The 19,796-nt window shown below is 39.9% G+C and overlaps 3 protein-coding genes and 1 pseudogene across 4 annotated transcripts; 3 read left to right on the forward strand and 1 right to left on the reverse strand.

Moving 5' to 3' along the window:
• The first annotated feature begins 1,504 nt into the window (after positions 1 to 1,504).
• On the forward strand, positions 1,505 to 9,809 carry LOC132796091 (probable ATP-dependent RNA helicase spindle-E; annotated as a pseudogene).
• A 395-nt stretch (positions 9,810 to 10,204) lies between these two features.
• On the forward strand, positions 10,205 to 14,960 carry LOC132795908 (RUN domain-containing protein 1). 2 transcript variants are annotated; one of them, XM_060806856.1, is made up of 3 exons: positions 10,205 to 12,041; positions 13,055 to 13,924; positions 14,771 to 14,960. In XM_060806856.1, exons 1-3 carry the CDS (start codon positions 10,594 to 10,596, stop codon positions 14,958 to 14,960), a joined length of 2,508 nt encoding a protein of 835 aa, XP_060662839.1. In that variant the 5' UTR covers positions 10,205 to 10,593. The 2 variants fall into 2 exon arrangements, with proteins under 2 accessions (XP_060662839.1, XP_060662840.1); XM_060806857.1 differs by lacking the exon at positions 14,771 to 14,960 and adding an exon at positions 13,983 to 14,156.
• Positions 14,961 to 15,177: 217 nt separating this feature from the next.
• LOC132795909 (crossover junction endonuclease MUS81) lies at positions 15,178 to 16,540 on the reverse strand. Its single transcript, XM_060806858.1, has one exon. The coding sequence runs from the start codon at positions 16,474 to 16,476 to the stop codon at positions 15,178 to 15,180; it is 1,299 nt and encodes a 432-aa protein (XP_060662841.1). The 5' UTR covers positions 16,477 to 16,540.
• A 714-nt stretch (positions 16,541 to 17,254) lies between these two features.
• On the forward strand, positions 17,255 to 19,782 carry LOC132795171 (GPN-loop GTPase 1). Its single transcript, XM_060805728.1, has 3 exons — positions 17,255 to 17,980; positions 18,041 to 18,394; positions 18,462 to 19,782. Exons 1-3 carry the CDS (start codon positions 17,348 to 17,350, stop codon positions 18,663 to 18,665), a joined length of 1,191 nt encoding a protein of 396 aa, XP_060661711.1. The 5' UTR covers positions 17,255 to 17,347; the 3' UTR covers positions 18,666 to 19,782.
• Positions 19,783 to 19,796: the final 14 nt, after the last annotated feature.

Genomic DNA, 19,796 nt, shown 5'->3' on the forward strand with positions numbered 1-19,796 from the left:
ATACTATACATACATTTCTCGTATATCCTTAGGTTCAATTTATACAATCTTTATTTACTTTATATTTATTATGTGCTGCTGACATAATTTATTTTCTGGTTATTATTTCTGATTTGTTTAAGTTGCCCAGTTAGGTAACAGTGCACCTATCTTTGTTACCATTTCGTTATTATTAAAATAAAAAAAAAATAAAAAAGCTTTGCACCACTAACCATACAATCACGGTTGCAATTTTTGTAACAAATGTAACAAAACTAGTACATTTTTTATGCGTTGGTGCATTGGATCACTTTTTTCATTTTGGTACATTTTCAATATGTCTGGTCTAGAATTTAAAATTTTCATAAAATTTTATGTTCACACATATTATTTTAACAAATGGTTCAGTTAGAAATTGAACCATGACTAACACTAGAAAATATCACAAACAGTCGATTTGCGACGTATTGTGTCAATGGAGAAAATATGTATGCGCCAATCTAAGGACTATCCTACGTAAACAGTTATATATTGTGAATCAAAATTGGTGAAATACAAAAAATCTTTCGTGAAAAAATTTGTGGTACATTTTTGCTAAAACTGGTACATTTTTTAAAAATTTTGGTACCAAACATTTTTTTGGTATGGCAACCGTAGTCCAGCCGACCACTTTTCTTGGCATTAATACATTTTTTTAAAGTTAATATATCATCAAAGTTTTGATCGCATTCTACAAGAAACAGACTGACCATCAATGTTGCATACCAAAAATTTGCATAGATGGCGCCACTTTTGAGAAATCAGCTGTTTAAGTAAGCTGTTCGGAGTTGCCACCAAGTTCATAAAGCGTGACCCAACTTTCGTCCGTTACACGTGCTGCCACCATGGTAATAATAGTTTGGCAATAATCACTACAATTTAATTTTATCGAAAACGGCTTAGACGATTTAAATAAAACAAATTGCAAAGCATTCGAATTTTTTTATGTTTATATTATAGCAATTCGCCTTCTCTGACAAAGTCTAGGAGAGCGTATAATCGAAAAATTAATTTCCTCGGAAACTATGATAATTTGCTATGTAGTATTTTTGGGAAATGATACCTATGTAAATTATGTATTTTTTAAAGTATTGAGCAATTATGTACATGGTCAAAATGTTGAATAATCTGCAAAACAAAAACTCGATGCTAACTCTGTACTAGCTTCGCAGATGTTAAGCGTTGCCATGCCAAATTCAATTGATTTGTATTTAAACTTAAATATTACGTAAAAAAACGAAAATAAAAAATTTTTTTAGCCGATATTTTTTTATCGATATGTGACGCTAAAGTTGCGGAACTATCATGACGCACATATCATCGTGATATTAATAATAATTAATTCATGGAATTCGTACTTAATGCTTCTAATTATTAATCAGAAAACAAATTAAATTATTGATTTGTTATCTAATTAATAATTAACAGCATAAAGTACGTATTCCACGAATTAATTATATTATATTACATAAAATTGAATACAATGGACTGTATATACTCTATACCATGTCCTTAATAATTTTGTTATTTTGTATTTCAAAGAACGTAAATAAGAGTTATTTGAGAGTGGGTATAAAAATATTTGTTGTTTTTCCAATAAACTTAAAAAAAAAATAGTCTATTGTTTCACAAATAGCTCTTATTTGCAGTTCATTGCGGAAGAAATCAAATATTAAAACTTATGAGGGAAGTTATTCGATACAAGTAAATATCGATAAAATAAATATTCTGTGTTGGAAAACGCAGTCAAACTAATGAATATGTCGATATGTAGAGGTGCTTTTTTTCATTTACCGTTTACCCGCTCTGTTTCATACTAGTTTCCAGTTGAAGTGATTAATGTCAAATTATTTGAAGTGAAAGCTGCAACTTATTTTCATCATGGACTCAGATTTCGATTTTTCGAAGGAATTCAAGCGAGGAACCGCTTCACAAGGATGTATAACTGGCGATCCGAAAATTCTAGCCGTGGAGTCTAAAGACTCCAATGCGATCAAACGCGAAATGGTTGGCACGGATGATGTGAATGGAATTGTCGAGAAAGAAAAAGAACTCATGATGAAAGTAAGAAAAATAGGTTATACACAATGTGTCCGTAATTGTAACACATGTTAAAATTGAATGAGTGTGGGTACGGCGAAGTAAATTAATGGGAATTTGAGACATTTTTCAAGAATATATGTACATGTATATATATGTATGCTGACTTTACAGTTGGATGGTGACAAGAACAACTTCTCAATGCGCAATAAAACACTTAATGATTTGGATAGTAACGACGATGGCGGCGAAATGGAAGAGCAGCCGCGCGTGCGCTCTGATGAAGCCTACTATGAGAAATATCACTTCGATTTAAATCGGGACAAGAATTTGTCCATCTATGCACATTATGGAGAAATTATGGCCGCCATTAATGATAATCCGGTGGTTATATTAAAAGGAGAGACGGGCTGTGGTAAAACTACACAGGTATGCTTTTTAATTTACATCTTATTGATTAAATATTGTCAACAGACCTCTGATTTTAACGAAAATATTCTGAATTTCAGTAAAGATTTTTGTGCCGTATCATCTCATCCGTGTTTCGTAAGATTCCTCAAGTCGGCAGAGTTGCTTATAAATCGTAATTGGGGTCCACTGCTTTTGCTGTCTTTAGGGTTTGCCAAAACTTCACAAGCACCAAGAAATGCACTCTCTTCCAAAGGAGCTTTAACTTTTGGCAATTCAAAAGTTAAAGCTCCTCTGGGAGTTGTGCTGCTCAAAGGGTGCGTGATATAGTTTTTTTAACAAAACAGACAAGCGGGTCCCAAGTTTCAGATGAATGGCATAAATTATACTATATGCTTGCAATTCGTTGAGCTTCCTTCACCATTAGCTCGCCATCAGCAGGCAACTATCTTCTGCAACATGCAACACCGCCAATGTTATCTCCATCACCTCGATGTGGTTGGTCTGCGCGGACTACATGTGTTTTGATTGTATTTCTTTACAGCATGACGAGAACGGCTTCAACTTGTCATTGGTATCGTCAGTCCGTCCAAGACGTTGCAACAGCTGACATTAATTTCATGATAATAAGTGTCGGGAGTTTCATTTGTTTTTTTTTTCCAACAGGTGCCGCAGTACATATTGGATGAAGCTTTCAAGAGGCGCGAATTCTGTAGCATTGTTGTAACACAGCCACGACGTATCGCTGCCATATCGATTGCCAATCGTGTTTGCCAGGAACGGCAATGGGAACCAGGAACTGTGTGTGGATATCAAGTTGGCCTACACCGTCCCGCCAATATGGAGGACATTCGCTTATTGTATTGTACCACAGGTGTATTGTTGAATAATCTCATTAATCAAAAGACATTCACACACTACACTCACATTATCTTGGATGAGGTACATGAGCGGGATGAGGACATGGACTTTTTTGTTGATTGTTGTACGCCGACTGCTGGCACTGAATACACGTCATGTCAAAGTCATCCTGATGTCTGCCACTATTGATGCTAATGAGTTCTGCAAGTATTTTGCTAGCACTTCATGGATACCACCCGTGATTACTGCTAGTCACCGCGGCAAATATCCGCTAGGTGTATTCTATAGAGATGAGTTAAAGAATATTACACATTTTGAGGATAAGCCCCAACAGCGGGAACCAGGTATATCACCAGATCGCTATGGCGATGCCATTGAAATACTTTTGGCGATTGACAACATGGAACGCAAGGCGGTTGGGACATCCCGACAAACCTATGAGGAGTCGAAGCGCACAGGAGCAGTGCTCATTTTTCTGCCAGGCATCCATGAGATTGATACTATGGCCGAGCATATTAGACAAAAAATGGGAGAAAAGTAAACAAATTAACTTTAGTATTTTATTATCCGGTAACTGATTAATTTCACATTCACAGTCCTAGTGTTGAAATTACAATTGTGCGATGCCATTCGTTCTTGTCGCTTGAGTCTCAAGAAGAAGCCTTTCAATCACCTCCCGTAGGCCATCGCAAGGTGATACTGACTACAAATATTTTGGAGAGCACTATAACCGTTCCAGATGTATCCTATGTCATTGACTTTTGCCTAACCAAAGTGCTACATACCAATTCTGCAACGAATTTTAGAAGCCTTCGCTTGGAGTGGGCCTCCAAAGTGAATTGTCGTCAACGAGCTGGACGTGTTGGACGTCTACGAAGTGGTGGCGTTTATCGTATGGTCACAAAGGACTTTTATGTAAATGAAATGAAAGAGTTTGGAGTCCCGAGATGCTTCGATCGCCACTTGAGAAGTCGATACTAAAATCCAAGGAACTTGACATGGGTAGTCCAACTGAAATTCTGTCCCTAGCGATGTCTCCACCAAATCTACTCAACATACACAACACGGTCCTCTTGCTGAAGGAGGTTGGAGCCCTTTTTACTACGGTTGATGGAGTTTACGAGGATCTCGACGGCGATATCACCCATTGGGGTCGTATTATGACACGTCTCCCACTAGACGTGCATTTGAGCCGCCTTATTATACTTGGTTACGTATTTAATTGCCTCGACGAGGCTATTATCATGGGTAAGTCACGAAAGGTCACGACATTTTATTGAAGATTTGAGACAGAAGGTCTTGTCTGAATTTGTGCCATAGCTGCTGGAATGTCCGTTCGTGGATTGTTTCTCACTGAAAGACGAGGGCAAAATGAAGCTTTTTGGAAGCGCTACGCTTTCTCCGATGGTTCTGGGTCGGACATGATTGCTGTATATCGCATGTACAAAGTTAGTAAAGTCTCCTAATATACTCGCAAAGTATTTGACTGTAAAATTGATGAATTTTGAAATCTTTTTAGATGTATCTGAACATATGTCAGGACAGAAAGCAAAAGGATTCGGAACACCAATGGGCTCAGCGGTTTTGTGTTTGTTTGAGTTCTCTTCGAGAGATGCATTTGTTGGTACAAGACCTGCAGCAACGCTGTACTTCTATGTATCTACAAAACATGTCATCTAATGCTTGCAAGTCTTGGAATGATTGTCAAAAATCCATAGTTTTGAAAGTAATCATTGCCGGCGCATTTTATCCCAATTATTTCGAGTGCACCGCTAAAGCAAACGATGACTACGAGGACAATAGATACCGAGCTATTAATGGCAACGATCCTTGTCGCACTGTCTACTTTACTAAATTTACACCAAGGTATATGGGTGAATTATATACTCGACGGATTAAGGAATTATTTTTAGAGGCAAATATTCCGGCCAAGAAAATGGACGTTACATTTTCACATGGTTCTGAAAAGCTATTTGTAACATTCAAAGAGGATGACGATGAATATAATAACATGGATCCCATTCATGTGCCGGGACGCGTCGCAATCGAGGTTTACAAGGCTGTTAAAATGCGTCTAAATAATGCATATCGCGCTCTTCACGTTATAGAGTAAGATAACAGTACAATTCGCTTTATTTGATATATTTTCTAAATGGAATGTCCATTTTCATGAAAATGTTAGCTATATTTCTAAGGTTTCGATTCTTTATTCATTAAATTTTGTATGCTTTTTTTCAGAAAAACCAGTGCTCTGAAGTATGTTGAACAACACGGGATTGGAGTTGTCAGTGACAGCATCTGGGTGCTACCATGCAAGAAATGGAATGTTGAGCTACTTCCTCTACCATCTGTCTTTGACAAGATTGTGGCAGGCAAAATATCGCATGTAAGTGCAAAATCCCGATATATAAATGAACGACACAGTTTTTAACTAATAAATACGAATCATTTTTGTTTTTGTAGATTGTAAATTGTAGCAAGTTTTACTTTCAACCAAATGAACTGTTGGATCGCATCGACAGCATGACTGAACTAATTAATTCACCACAGCACCTTAGCTGTCATGTGAAGAATCCAAGCATTATTACAACGGGCCTGGAGCTTCTGGCAATGCATAAGCAACACTTTCAGCGCGCAACTGTCATCAGGGTCGAAACTCAAGCAAATGGGAATCCAAAGTTTAGTGTGCGCTTCATTGATTATGGTAATACAGCATTATTGGCTATAGATCAGCTGCGAATGATGCCATATGAGCTGAAATATAAATTAGATCAACTGCCACCGCGTATGCTCGAATGCCGGCTGGCTTTGATACAGCCATCGTCATTGGTTAGCAACTATAACCGTTGGGATAATGAGGCAGTCGAAATGTTGACTACAGTATCAAAGTGCGGAACTATTGAATTGGAGATATACTCATTGGTCAACAACGTCGCTGCTGTATTACTGCATATGCGTGATGGACTACTCAATGACAAACTTGTGGAACGACAATTGGCTCGTCGAGCAGATGAAGATTATATGTCGCGTAAGGATCATGACTTTCGCATAAGGAAGCAAGCGTGCCATGTAAGCCATACGGAAAAACATCACATCAACGAGGATTATTTACGTTCGGCTCAGAACCCAACTGACCAAAACTTGAAGCCACCGCCTCTGGATAAATGCAATCAAACTATAATGCTTAGAGGGCCATTCAGTCCACTTGAAACATCTATGTGTTCAATGCTACGCGTCGGCCTATTTAAGACTGTGGTTATTGAGCGAGAATCAGTTAATGGTGTTCTTCTAGATTCCGACCCACAAGATCGCTATAATCAAATGGTGGTGGCAGCGTCTGTCAGTGAAACCGATGGTGATAAGTTGACTGCTCGAGGCACTACTCTTATGCCAAATATTCACGGCTTTACTGCATTGATGACTATGCTCTTTTGTCCCTCCATGCAAATCAAATGCAACAAGGAGCGAACAAAATATGTGTCTATTTTAGCTGGACTTGGCTTTAATCCAAAAACTATGCAATCTCATTTTGCAGAGCACGACATGGTCGTTAATTTGGATGTCGCAGTTCTTGAGGACGATATTCATATTGTAAGTATTATTTTGCAATAGAATTGATTTTATTTTAAAATTTTGAAACTTATATTTTAGATCAATGAAATGCGTTACAATATCGACCTTATGTTCTACCACAGCGACCCTAATCAACTGGCCACCGCTAGCGATGAGCGTCGTGCTTCTATTTTTAATCAACTGCAATCTTTGCTTACACGGTCTTTATAAATAACTGTCAATTGTTCCGATTCTTCTTAATTTCTTTATTTTGTAGGCTTCTGAACAAAGATCGGAGTTTTATTGAACGTAACCTGTCAAATTCTGATTATGTTTGGGAACCTGCCGCCGAACCGTTTGGCAAGCGATCCATATTGCCTAAACATTGCTATTACGAACTCGAAATCGACAATATGCGTAACTTTTTGGCCTTACTGGCGAATTGCAAAGAACTTTACGAGTGGCGCAACTTGTAAGTATTTATACGCCTTGAGTATTTACCTTACAAATAATAAACATGTTGCATTATTTTGCAGTCAAAGAGATATGCCAATGCGGCAATGCAAATTGTGTAACGTAATGTTAGAAAGCGTCACCCAATTGCGGTTGCACTTGCTTACCCAACTACATCGCGATCGGGAAAAGCAGATCGGATGGATACCTCTGTGCAGTTTATTAAATTTAATTTAAGGTTCGTCCATTATGGACCTTTGTATAATTTAAATCACGATCTGACCTAAAAATGTGCCTTCAAGAATTAAAGCAATTTTATTGAAAAATGTTTGCTCTAACTATATAATCATTATTTTTATTTTCATATGTAGCCTAGATATAGCTTATTTTCGAAAAAAGAAAATTATGATTTCATAGGCTTATCTTGACAAAATCTTTAAGGATCTGACAAGGACATATCACAATTACTAGTACTATCTATTTGCCGATCGACAGAAAAGGTTCTTGCGATCCTAGCTCTATATGACCTTTTAAAATCCAACAGGAAATATCCGAGATATAGCTTATTTTCGAAAAAGGATCTTTCATATCACCCTCAAAGTTTAAATTTGAAAATATTTATTTTGCCATTTCTCTGGCAAATCCTTAAGAATCTCGACAGGACATACCTTTTCGTAGCCAGATTAACTAGTACTATCGATTTGCATTCAAGGATTTTTAATATCCTTCCAAAAATTACACCGAAAAATTTTTCAAGGGAAAGTATAAAAAAATGACAAAAATATGTAAAATTTTCAAAGTTCCGTTGTATCTCGGCCATTTAAAGGACGATCAGGTTGTCCTTTGGCACAAATATAACTCCAATAAATACAAATTGATTGGCATTTTTAAAGGACGAAAATCCTTACAGGATTCGAGACAGAAGGACTTTTTTGTATGCAGAAAATTGCGTATATCTCGGTCATAACCTGTCTGATCCTTGCAGGACCTGTGTCAAACGAACTCATTTTGAAAGAGCTGTCATCGTGCCAAACGACATTCAAATCGTTTTTGTGGTTCTTTAGTTATCCTGCAATTCATGATTTTTGCATGTTTTTCTTAGTCCGGAGTGCAAAAAATTTCAAATTTTGGATTCTTATGTTTTCACCATGTTTTTTCGATGTTAATCGATAAATTTCGTTGCAACGATTCGAATGCAACATGTCCTGTTGAAATGTGTAAGGATATAACTGAATAAGGATAGTTTTCGAATTTACCATAAAACAAGCAATGCGCAGCAAATAACATTTTTTGTAGCATACTTTCAGGCAGCACTAATTTAAATACTCATTGCGCCAACGAACCATAGATGGCGCTACTAGACAGTTTGTGATGATTTAATCTTTATGACTACTGCTTGTCTTGGATCAATATGTTTTTATAAGAGCATAAATGCAAACCGATAATTCTGATAAGATCCTTTACGATTTGACAGAAAAATGGCAAAGAATTAAAATTCGGTATTTTTCATTTTGAAATTCCCGCCTAAAAAAAACATTTTTGTACCATACTTTAAGGGTGCGCCAAAGATCCGTTTTCGAAAACTAGCAATATCACGGCCAAATCTTGACATATTTTCAAGGGACTTATATTGCTAGGATCGCAGGGTTCAACTTTATCGATTGGCATAATAAAAATATGAGGTCATCTAAGAATCCAACACGCAACACGCGGCGCAAGAGGAAACGGTAAAACTTCCAAATTTCAGAATATCTTGAGAACCACAAGGACGATTTGAATGTCCTTTGGCAGACTGATAGGTGCAACTAAGATCTTTCGTTTGACACAGGACCTGACAGGATCAGACAGGATATGACGAAGATATACGCAATTTTTTGTATACACAAAAGTCACTTTATCTCAGATCCTGTAAGGATTTTCGTCCTTTGAAGCATACCAATTAGATTGTTTTTACAAAAGCAATCCTTGTGCCAAAGGACATCACGATCGTCCTTCAAATGACAGAGATACAGTGGATTATCACAAATTTTGGCCATTTTTCTATGCCAACCCCTTGCAAAAATGTCAGCTTAATTGTTTTGTAATATCCTTGAAATCGTTGAATGCCAATCGATAGTACTGGTGATACTGATTACGAAAAGCTATGTCCTTGCCATAGCCTTGAGTTTTTTGCTGAGTTATGGCGAAAAAACGATGTTCCATGTTGAGCTTTATGCATTTTACATTGCATACTCTTAGGGGCACATTTAATAGACATTTAAGTTAAATGAAAATCGATCATAGCTTGGTCATATCCTACCACGTTTTCAAAAAGATACATATTGGTAGGATCACAAGGACCAACTCTAACGTTTGCCATAAATTAAACATGAGCCCATCTTGGTTTCAGACTAAAGTTATGTGGACTTTAATATTTAAAAAATACTTACCGTACTTACCTTTGTAAAAATATTATCCTTTATCTTTGTTCATAGAGTGCTTATTATATTTTCCTCTTATTTATATTAATTATAAAATTTAATAACAAAAATAAATATCATGACTTATTCATAAAAAAATAGATTAATAAATATGGAATATTTTTATATATATTCATTTTAAAAAATATAATAACAAATAATACAAAAATATCAAGAAAATGAAAATAAATTCAAATTGAAAGTGTACAAAAATGTATTTTCTTGGAAACGTAATTAAGCTTACCATATATTTGAAATCTGAAATACCAAAGCAACCCTTAAGTTGCTAAAGCAAAAAGCGCTCCAACACTGAAAGCTCGTGATGAAGTGCAAGTGCACAAACAACCCCTAAACAAGAAGAGAGCGAAGCTTTAAAGCTCTTGCAATAAAGGCACAACGCATGGCCATGTTAGTGTGTTAGAAGCTGTCACTGTGCGTCGTTGTCCCTGCAATTTGTTCAGTCAGTCAGTCAGTTAGTGCGTCAGTCAGTCATTCAGTCAATTGACTGTTTTCGTGGCACACACACACACGCGCGCACACACACACACTCACTCGCTCACTCACACACTCACTCATTCTGTCACTCACTCCACTTCAACAACACATGTGGAGAAGGAGATTGGCCAGCTGTTAGAAAGCGGAACAAGCAACTGATTGATTTTTCGCATTTGCAACTTGAGCAACTCGAGGCAAACTACTTGCTACTTGCCACTGTGCATGTGTGTGTGTGTGTGCGTGTGTGTATAAAGTGAAGGGAGAACATTTTGTGGACAAGTCAGGCCAGGTCATCATTGCTAAACATATGGAGATGGATGCCACACAGGTCGAAGGTCGTCAGCAGGCAGCCAGCCACAACAACAGCAACAATACCAATAGCAGTGACAACAACGACGACGAAGTGCAACAAACGACAGCAACAACAACAACAACAATTGAGCATAGAGATAGCATTGATAGTCCAGCATTTTCAGGCACTGAGCCAGATCCCGATCCCGATGTCGAGGTGGATATTGAGGCGGATGCCGAGGACGAGGCGCAACCGTTGAGCGAACGTTGGTCGCCATTGGGCGCCAACTATGATGATGCGAATAGCGTCAGCTTGGAGCTGCTCTCGGGCATCGATTGTGGCGACCTGGAGCCAACGCTGCTCGGCCTCGACAAGCTGGAGAAGCATCAGCAACAGCAACAGCAACAGGAGCTGCAGCAGCAGCAGCAGCCAACCACGGTGGCCGTGGACAATGCCAGCGAATTGGCGCGTCTGCGCAGCATCGAGGATGAGCAAGAGCTTTTGACCAGCTCGCTGCTGGCGCTGACCTCGCAGTTTGCCCACGTCCAGCTGCGTGTGCGTCAGATTGTCGAGGCGCCCACAGATGAACGCGATCAGTTGCTGCGCGATCTCGAGGATTTCGCCTTTCAGGGCATACCAGAAACGGTGCAGCCGCTGGCTGGCAATAACAAGAACGATGATGACGTTCGTGATGATGATGATGATGGTGCTGATAACAAAGAGGCGCAGGGCGAAGGTGAGGTGACTGCTCCACCCGATGGCCAATTGATTGAGCAGCTGAAGTCACAGCTAACGGAGTTGGAGCAGCTGGCGTATGAGTCGGGTGCACCGGGTGTGTTGCCGCAGCATGTGCTGCTCGAGAAGCAGAAGTTCATATTGGATGAGCTGCGCACCAAGCTCAATCTGCAGGTGGAACAGCATCAGTTGCCGGGACTCAGCACGGAGCAGCTGCGCCATCAGGTGGACAATGCCATTGGTGAGTTTGTAGGGCCGCTGAAGATGAAGGAGCAACTGGTCGCCCAGCTAAAGACCCAAATCACCGATCTCGAACGTTTCATTGCCTTTCTGCAATGCGACACCGCTGGATCCGGTGCTGGCAGCGGCGTGAGCAGCGCCAGCGATAAACTGAAGCTGCTGAGTGGCGCCTACAACAGCTATGCAGCGAAGCAGACAGCTCGCCAGGCGCCCAAGACAACAACGGGAGCGGGAGCGGGAACGAAAGTGGAAGCGGGAGCGGGATCCGGAGCAGGCACAGTCACTGCTGGCCACAGTCAACTGCAGACGCAACCAGTTGCAATGGAAGCGGGGGCGCCACGACGCGAGAGTCTGCACAGCAAGGCGCATGGATTGCTGGACAAGGCGTCGCTTCTGATGCAGATGTTTGCCACAACGCACTTTGCCAAGCGGCAAGCGGACTTTCAGCAAAACTCGCTGAAAAAGACGCACAAAGGCAACCACTGGGGGTAAGTTAAGGCAATTCCATAGTACCTAGTTGAAGTGCAACAGTGCTCATAATGCATTAAGTGTGTATACAAATAGATTTGTACATACATACATTTGACTGCAATAGACCCTTTACTTTTGTCTATTATAAAGTAAAGCTAGCTAGGGATTTACATATTATTTATAATCTGATCGTTGTATTTATTTCTAACATACATATATGCATTTTAATATATGTTAGAAATAAATATAAGATTATTCATAGTGAACATAAGACTTTAAAAGACCCTTTACTTTTGCAATTCCATACAAAGTTAAATTAATGCTTTATATATTTGTATATATAATGTATGTATAATCCAATCATTGTTGCATTTACATTAAATACATATACAAATAAATATGTGATTGTTCATAGTGAACATTAGACTCTAAAAGACTCTTTACTTTTGCAATTCCAGATAAAGTTAAGATAATATATATTTATTTGTTTGTATATATAATTTATGTATAATCCAATTATTGATGCATAATACATTAACATAAGGTACATATACAAATAAATATGTTATGTGATTGTTCATAGTGAACATTAGACTCTAATGGACCATTTCTTTTTGTCCAATTCTAATCCATATAAAGTTAAAGTTAATGCTTTATATTTTTTGTATAGCATATAATTAATACATAATATAGAATTCAAATAATTTATTAAGATTTTGATTCATCTGATTCTTGACATTGTTGTAAAAATTATAATCGAATTAAAGTGATGTAGACAACACTTTAATAATTCACCCGATTCTTGAGTTCAAGTTATGAACATGAACTTGTAGTTAAGTCTTTGTCTTATGAATACATAATATAGAATTGAAAAAATGTATTAAAATTTTGATCTAATCTAATTCTTGACATAATTGTTAAAATAATAATGTACAAAAGATTTCAATTATATCACACTTCTGATCATGTAAATTTGATTGCATTTAATATATGAATTGTAATATTGACGTTCTTCGATTATACTTGCCAGAGATCTGCGCGCTCAGCTGGAGGTGGACATACAGGAGGTGGCAGCGCTGGCTGCCACATTGAGTTGCGATCGCGAGAAGTTGGCGAACATTAAGCGTGCGCTGCGCCAACAGCAGCAACAACATTCAGCAGGCGGTGGATCGCTGGCGCTGAATGCACAGAACGGAGCGTTGACGACGGTGCCACCGCGTTGCAGACGCGCCGCCGCAGCGGCTGTGGCTGGTCACGAGCTGACGCCCTATGCCGCTGGAGCCGCTGGTGCAGCGGCCTCATCCGATTCGGATGAGGATGCGTATGAGCGTTACGACTGGGACAAAGACAAGGCCGGGCTGGGGCGACGCATTGTGCACATGCGTGGCGATTCGATAGCCACCATTGGACGCGAGCTGACGAGCGTGGTGCGCAAGAATTTCGCACGGACGCTGCAGCAACTGATCCAGCATGGTCTGCGCATACCCGCCGAGTCGGCGGCCTCCAGTCTGATGGTTCCCTTCATGCGCTGCCTGCAGCCGGGTGCACAGCGCGTATCAGCAACAACAGCAGCTGGCGGCGGCGGCGGCGGTGTTGGTGGCGGTGGCGGTGGCCTAGGAGGTGGTGTGGCATCATCCGATATGCAATTCCTGGGCATCGGACGTTCGATGCATGTGTGGGAGCTGATCATTGAGTACTATAATCTGAAGAATGGCGAGGAGTACAACAACACACCAGCAAGGAAGCTGTCGCAAAGCTTTCAGCTCGATATCGTCGATGCGCATGCGGTGACAGCGAAGCAGAGTCTCTTGAGTGCCATTGGCATGATCCTGGCCATGCATCGGCCATACAAGCGCAGCTACAATGCCCACTTCAAGGCGCTCATCTGTGCGGGTCTCAAGTGAGTAGAGTAAACAAACACATACAAAATACACAACATTAAAGTAACGTAATATTAGAAAAAGGCATTTTTATATGGATAATTACATATATGGCTAAACTATGCGGCAGTATCTAAAGCGAAAACAAGTATGAAAAGTACAGTCGAGTGTGCTCGACTGTGAGATACACGTTACCCATTTTGAATGAAATCAAAACAGTGGGGTATTAATTTTAAAATATACTAAATTAATATACCACAAAAATACTAAATATATACTAAAGACTATATTTTGATATATTGAGACAGCACTGCATTCCAAATATATAGACAGACCCCATTGCAATAGGCGTTTTTGCCCATACAAAAGTATTTCTTCAATAACTTCACACAACTTTTACACAACTTTTATCATATACTGTCAAAAAGAAATGATATGTTAGCTCTATCTCTTATAGTCTCTGAGATCTAGGTGTTTATAAGGACGGACTGACAGACAGACAGATGGACATCGCTATATCGCCTCGGCTGTTGACGCTGATCAAGAATAAATATATTATATGGGGTCGGAGATGCCTTCTTCTGCTTATTGCATACATTTCTTACAGCCACTTAGCTATAATACTCTTCTATTATTATTACACTAATCTAAGATTTCAAAATTAGCGCTTCCTTTCATAAAAATAAAATAGTATCATCTGAATTATCGTTGAGCAAACCTAAATACTAATTAAATTACAGAAAAGAAATTAATAAAAAGTATATAAACATTTACCTTATAAATCCAATCCCATATTGTAACACACTCTAATCGATGCTTTTCTCTGTTTCCTTCTCTTTCTTTCTCTTTCTCTCCTCTCCTTGTAGCGCACATCTGCTGGTGGAGTGGCTGAATCTGATACTCAGCTGCAATGAGCTGATCGACACCTATTACACGTCCAATAGCTATGTGGCCTGCACGGGATTTCGGGATTCGTTGCGCTCCATCGATGCGCTGTCCAAGTTCGATTTCGATCTGCCCGTCGATTTGGCCATACGCCACTTTCGAAATATCTAAACAAAACGCATGATGATTATGATTTAAAACAAAAAAAAAACCTAAACAAATCCTTTATCCGTAATTCCTTATCCAAGCTCTAGTCAAAAGAAGAAAAAAAAAAAAAAAAAAGAAATCAAGAAAATCTTTATGTATAAATATGTGTATATAACTTTAGATATGTCCAATTAACTAAATACCTACTAAATGCAATTGCTAAAACCTAAACCATCAACATTCATTTGAATTCCTGCATATAAAAGTCATGGATGCACTGACTCAACTTCTCGCCCAGCGGTCGCTGCAAAGGTCCACAGCCAAGTGGCGCCAAGAGAATTCTTGCCTCCGCCTCGCTGCCACATGCAGCATATGCATCCAGCAGCAGCCGCGGTGTGGCATAGGACTCCACAATGGCCAGCGCACGATCGAGTGACAGCGAGTGCAGCTGAAGCAGTTGCTGCACAAAGACTTCGCGCACCGTCAGCTGGGCATTGCGGGCCGAATCCTCGTAGAGTTCCCTAAACTTCAATAGATTCGTTTCCCTATCCAGCGATGTCGTTCTGCTAGCATCCTCTTCCCTTTTGCGACTATGCAGCCGCTTGCCGCCATCCACATAGAGCTGCTGCAGTGCAGCACCGACGCCAGCCAGGTAGCACATGGAACGATAATGATTCTCGGTGCGCACCACTTGAATGTTCTTCGATTGAATGCGTGCATTGGCCAGCGCCTGCTGCAGTGACTCCAGCGGCAATCCCAGCTGCTCATTGTCGCCATAGTCCTCGATCAGATAGATGATGTGTGGCAAGCCGCATTGCTGCAATCGATGCTTCTGCTCGTGGAAGCGACCATCGCGTATGCTGCTGGCCAAATCATCCATGCGCTTGCGCTCTACAATGTACGGCAAAACCAGCTCATTACCGACGTCATCGCTTGCTATCCAGAGGAAGTCTCCGATGGTCAGCCGACGCACATCGTGCATCACACCCAATGATTCCAGGTAGCCGCGTGTTTGATCCAGCACTCGTTTGTTCTTGCCACTCGTCTCCTGGATGTCCACGAGCAGCACAATGCGATAACTGCCCGCGGGCATTTGGACCACACGTTCTCGCTCTTCGGCTGCTGCCAGCTCCTGTTGCGCCTTCTTTGTCAGCTTTTTGGGCTTCGGTTGCTGCTGCTGCTCTTGTTGTTGTTTTTTCCTGCTGCGTTGCACTACTTTGACCACCTGTTGCACCTGCTGCTCGTACTGTGAACTGTCCAGAGCAGCCTTTGTGTTTGTCGTTGTCTGCTTCTCCAGTGTGCGCAGCTGCTGCAGTTCATCGTCGATCTGCTGGCAGAGAGTTGGCCCAAAGCCGCGCAGCACGGCGCACTCGCGTCCGCTGTAGAGCGGGAGCGGGTAACTGCGCAACGCTTGCAGCGCTTGGCGTAGCTTGTGCTGCGACTTGCGATCATTCTGCTCGGCGTCGTGGAGCCAGCGTTGCAGCCAGCGCGTGAAGAGAGGATTTGGTTCGTGCAGACGAATCTCCAGACGAGTTTCCATCTTGGCGCCCACTAACTGAATAGCGCTGCCAGTAGGGCTGTTGATAATATATCAAAATATCAATATATCGATATTTTTTTTATAAAAATAAATATTTATATCATGATATTTTTTCCCCTGATATATATAATTTTGGAGTTAAATTTTGGTTAATGAAAAAAAATAAATATATAAAAATTAAATATCAAAAATACTTGATATATCGATATTTTTGGGTGATAAATATTTTTATCAATTTGATATATTTTTGAAAAACGATATATCACTGATACGATATTTTTTAAATATCATGCAGCCCTAGCTGCCAGCGACTGGCGAAGCGTCTGCGTTAAACGCGAATGGCAAAACACTTATAAAATGCTTGATATAATATTTAATTTATCGATTAACAAAATTGTGAATATAGAAAATTATCAATATTTTGTTTAATTATTATTTTGGTCAAATAAATAATAAGAAATAATAAATCTGGAATATTCTGTATTAACAGCGCCATCTATCAAAAATTTTTCAAAAGCCTGAAATTTTAAATTAATTTATTTTTTACATTCAAATTATTTACAACGCCAAAGAACAATGTAGACGTGTGATATAAATACATTAAAAGTAACCACTCATTACTTAGATTTTAAAACTCAAAACAATTGCAATAAGTTATAGATATCTACGTTTGTTGCTTTCCATTTGAATTTTGCCGCGTCATTTATTAGCGATAATGTGACTTACCATTCACAAGGCAACGCTACCTCTGACTCTACCTTTTGACAGTCTACTGCTCAGTTGCTATATTTCACTGTGACTGGTTAAACAGCGGCTCTCTCACATGCTCGAATGTGCATTGTTTTGACGGACAGCAGACAGCAGATAAATCATGAGCGCCAAGCCAGGAACCAGTGTCGCCGCCGCTACCGTCGTTGGCAATGGCAATCCCAGTATTAATGACATCAACCTGGAGGCACTCTCGCTCAGCGAAGGCATACGCGAATCACCGGTTTGCATCATTGTGCTGGGCATGGCGGGATCAGGTAAAACCACCTTTACTCGCAGCCTCATCCAGCATGCGCAATCGCAGTTCAATCCGTATGTGGTCAATTTGGATCCGGCGTGCCGTGAGGTGCCGTATGCGGCACACATCGATATTCGCGACACCGTCAACTACAAGGAGGTGATGAAACAGTATCAACTGGGACCGAACGGCGGTATTGTCACCGCCCTCAACATGTTCACCACCAAGATGCCCAAGTTTGCGGAGCTGGTGCGTCGCGCCGGCGAACGTGGTCACAAGTGGTGCATCATCGATACGCCCGGTCAAATTGAGGTGTTCACCTGGTCGGCATCCGGCAACATTATCACTGAAGGTCTGGCCACCATGTTTCCCACCATTGTCGTCTATGTGATGGATGTGGTGCGCTCCACATGCCCAACCACCTTCATGTCTAACATGCTCTATGCCTGCTCCATACTGTACAAGACGCGTCTGCCCTTCCTCGTAACCCTAAACAAGGTAAATCGAAGTCTATCAAAAGTCTGGCAAGAATCATTTGCTCACTAAACGTTGTTGTAGATTGATCTGAAGGAATGCAGCTTTGTGCAGGAGTGGATGACGGACTTTGAGGCCTTTCAGGATGCCCTCGAAAAGGAGCAGAGCTATGTGAATAATCTAACACGCACCATGTCCCTCACGCTGGACACATTCTATGAAAATCTGATCACTTGCGGCGTATCGGCCAAGAGCGGAGTTGGCTTTTCCACACTGTTGACGCACTTGCTCGAGTGTGTCGCCGAATACGAGCGTGACTATAAGCCGGTCTACGAGAAGATGCGTCAACAGCGCCTGGCCGAGCAGGCAACGGTTCCCGATCCAGCTGCTCACATCGAAGAAGCTGGCGTTGCAGTTCCCTTAGGCCTGGATCTGAGAGTAAATAATGAAGTTGAAAATACAGCTGTATCTCTATTAATATTAATAATCTTCTATCCAAACACAGGATCCGGTTAGTAATACGGACAACAGCGTGTTCCTAATGGCGCCCAGTTTGGTGCCGCAACAACTCGATGCCGCCGAGCAGGAGATGGAAACGGATGCCAAAGGCGATCTGGAGGATCAAAACTTTCAGAGTTTCGTACAGAATCACATGACAGCACAGCAAAGTAAACGGGATAAACAACAGCAGCAGGAGCAACAGAATTAGTTATTATGTTTTTTTATTGGTAGACTCGTAAGCGCTAAGCCATTAAAGCGAGTACATACTGTACTCTGTAAACTTGTAAAATATGCCACTATTTTGTTGTTTGTTATATGCAGTTAGTTTTGTTCTTTATTATTTTATATTCACTTTAACAAGCAAAAACATTCAATATATAGTGTTCTGTTCAATTTGGTATATATATAGATATATATGTATGTATGTGTCAGTGTATGTGTGTGTGTGTGTGTGGCATACGGACTTAATGAATAGTTTTGCAAATTATTTATAACAATTACAGTGATATATTTATGAAGGATACACATTTAGTATCTACAAATATATGTATGTATATATAGTATTATAGTACATATGTATCATGCATCCTCAAGTGGAATCTTTGATTTGCCTTTTAGATAATAATACATATACGAAAGTACGTATGTATGCATGTCTGTACACATGTATGTATCTGTGTGTGTGTGTCTGTGTGAGTGCAAGCAGCTTATATACTCATAGCATATACTATGTATACACCCCTATTGTATATAGTATGTAAATATCTGTATATATCGTGTGTATATGTATGTGTGTGTGTGTGTAGAATGAGCAAATCAATTGTGAGTGCGCCACGCCTTACACGCCAACTCTTCCTATTTCCACTCCAAATACTTAAAATACCCCAGCAGAGGGTTTATCTGACAAACTAAACTTCTATATGAACAATCAGCTGAGTTCTTGACTATAACTCAGTTTTATTATTTTTGTAATCTACCTACTTCTTGAGTTATTGAGAAATAAATTCAATATACAACTAGAAATAGTTTACAAAAAAATGATTATTAAAAGAATACACATTTTGTGAAAATAAAAATAAATATACATATAATATAGAGGTCGAAAATCATATTCGATATGTCATTCGACCAGTTTCATAATTGCCAGTTAATTCAATTTTCGTCTTATACAATTGTATTACTACTTACATATTCTTGAACTGTCATTGGATCAGATCATTTTGCTGGGGTATTTTGTATATACGGGGCACCGAATATCGCTTTGCTATCATGATTTTTGTTAAATATATTACGCTTACAAAAATACAGATCATCTCAAACTACAATTACAACTCTCAAT

Source organism: Drosophila nasuta, chromosome X (assembly GCF_023558535.2).
Source record: "Drosophila nasuta strain 15112-1781.00 chromosome X, ASM2355853v1, whole genome shotgun sequence".
Classification (NCBI taxonomy): domain Eukaryota; kingdom Metazoa; phylum Arthropoda; class Insecta; order Diptera; family Drosophilidae; genus Drosophila; species Drosophila nasuta.

Excerpts from the sequence above, each read along its gene's own strand:
- LOC132795909 (XM_060806858.1), bottom strand. The coding sequence starts at position 16,476 with ATGGAAACTCGTCTGGAGATTCGTCTGCACGAACCAAATCCTCTCTTC.
- LOC132795908 (XM_060806856.1), top strand. The coding sequence starts at position 10,594 with ATGGAGATGGATGCCACACAGGTCGAAGGTCGTCAGCAGGCAGCCAGC. Across the intron at positions 12,042-13,054 it reads CACAAAGGCAACCACTGGGG|AGATCTGCGCGCTCAGCTGG; the intron begins GTAAGTTAAGGC and ends TATACTTGCCAG. Across the intron at positions 13,925-14,770 it reads CTCATCTGTGCGGGTCTCAA|CGCACATCTGCTGGTGGAGT; the intron begins GTGAGTAGAGTA and ends CTCTCCTTGTAG.
- LOC132795171 (XM_060805728.1), top strand. The coding sequence starts at position 17,348 with ATGAGCGCCAAGCCAGGAACCAGTGTCGCCGCCGCTACCGTCGTTGGC. Across the intron at positions 17,981-18,040 it reads TCCTCGTAACCCTAAACAAG|ATTGATCTGAAGGAATGCAG; the intron begins GTAAATCGAAGT and ends ACGTTGTTGTAG. Across the intron at positions 18,395-18,461 it reads CCTTAGGCCTGGATCTGAGA|GATCCGGTTAGTAATACGGA; the intron begins GTAAATAATGAA and ends ATCCAAACACAG.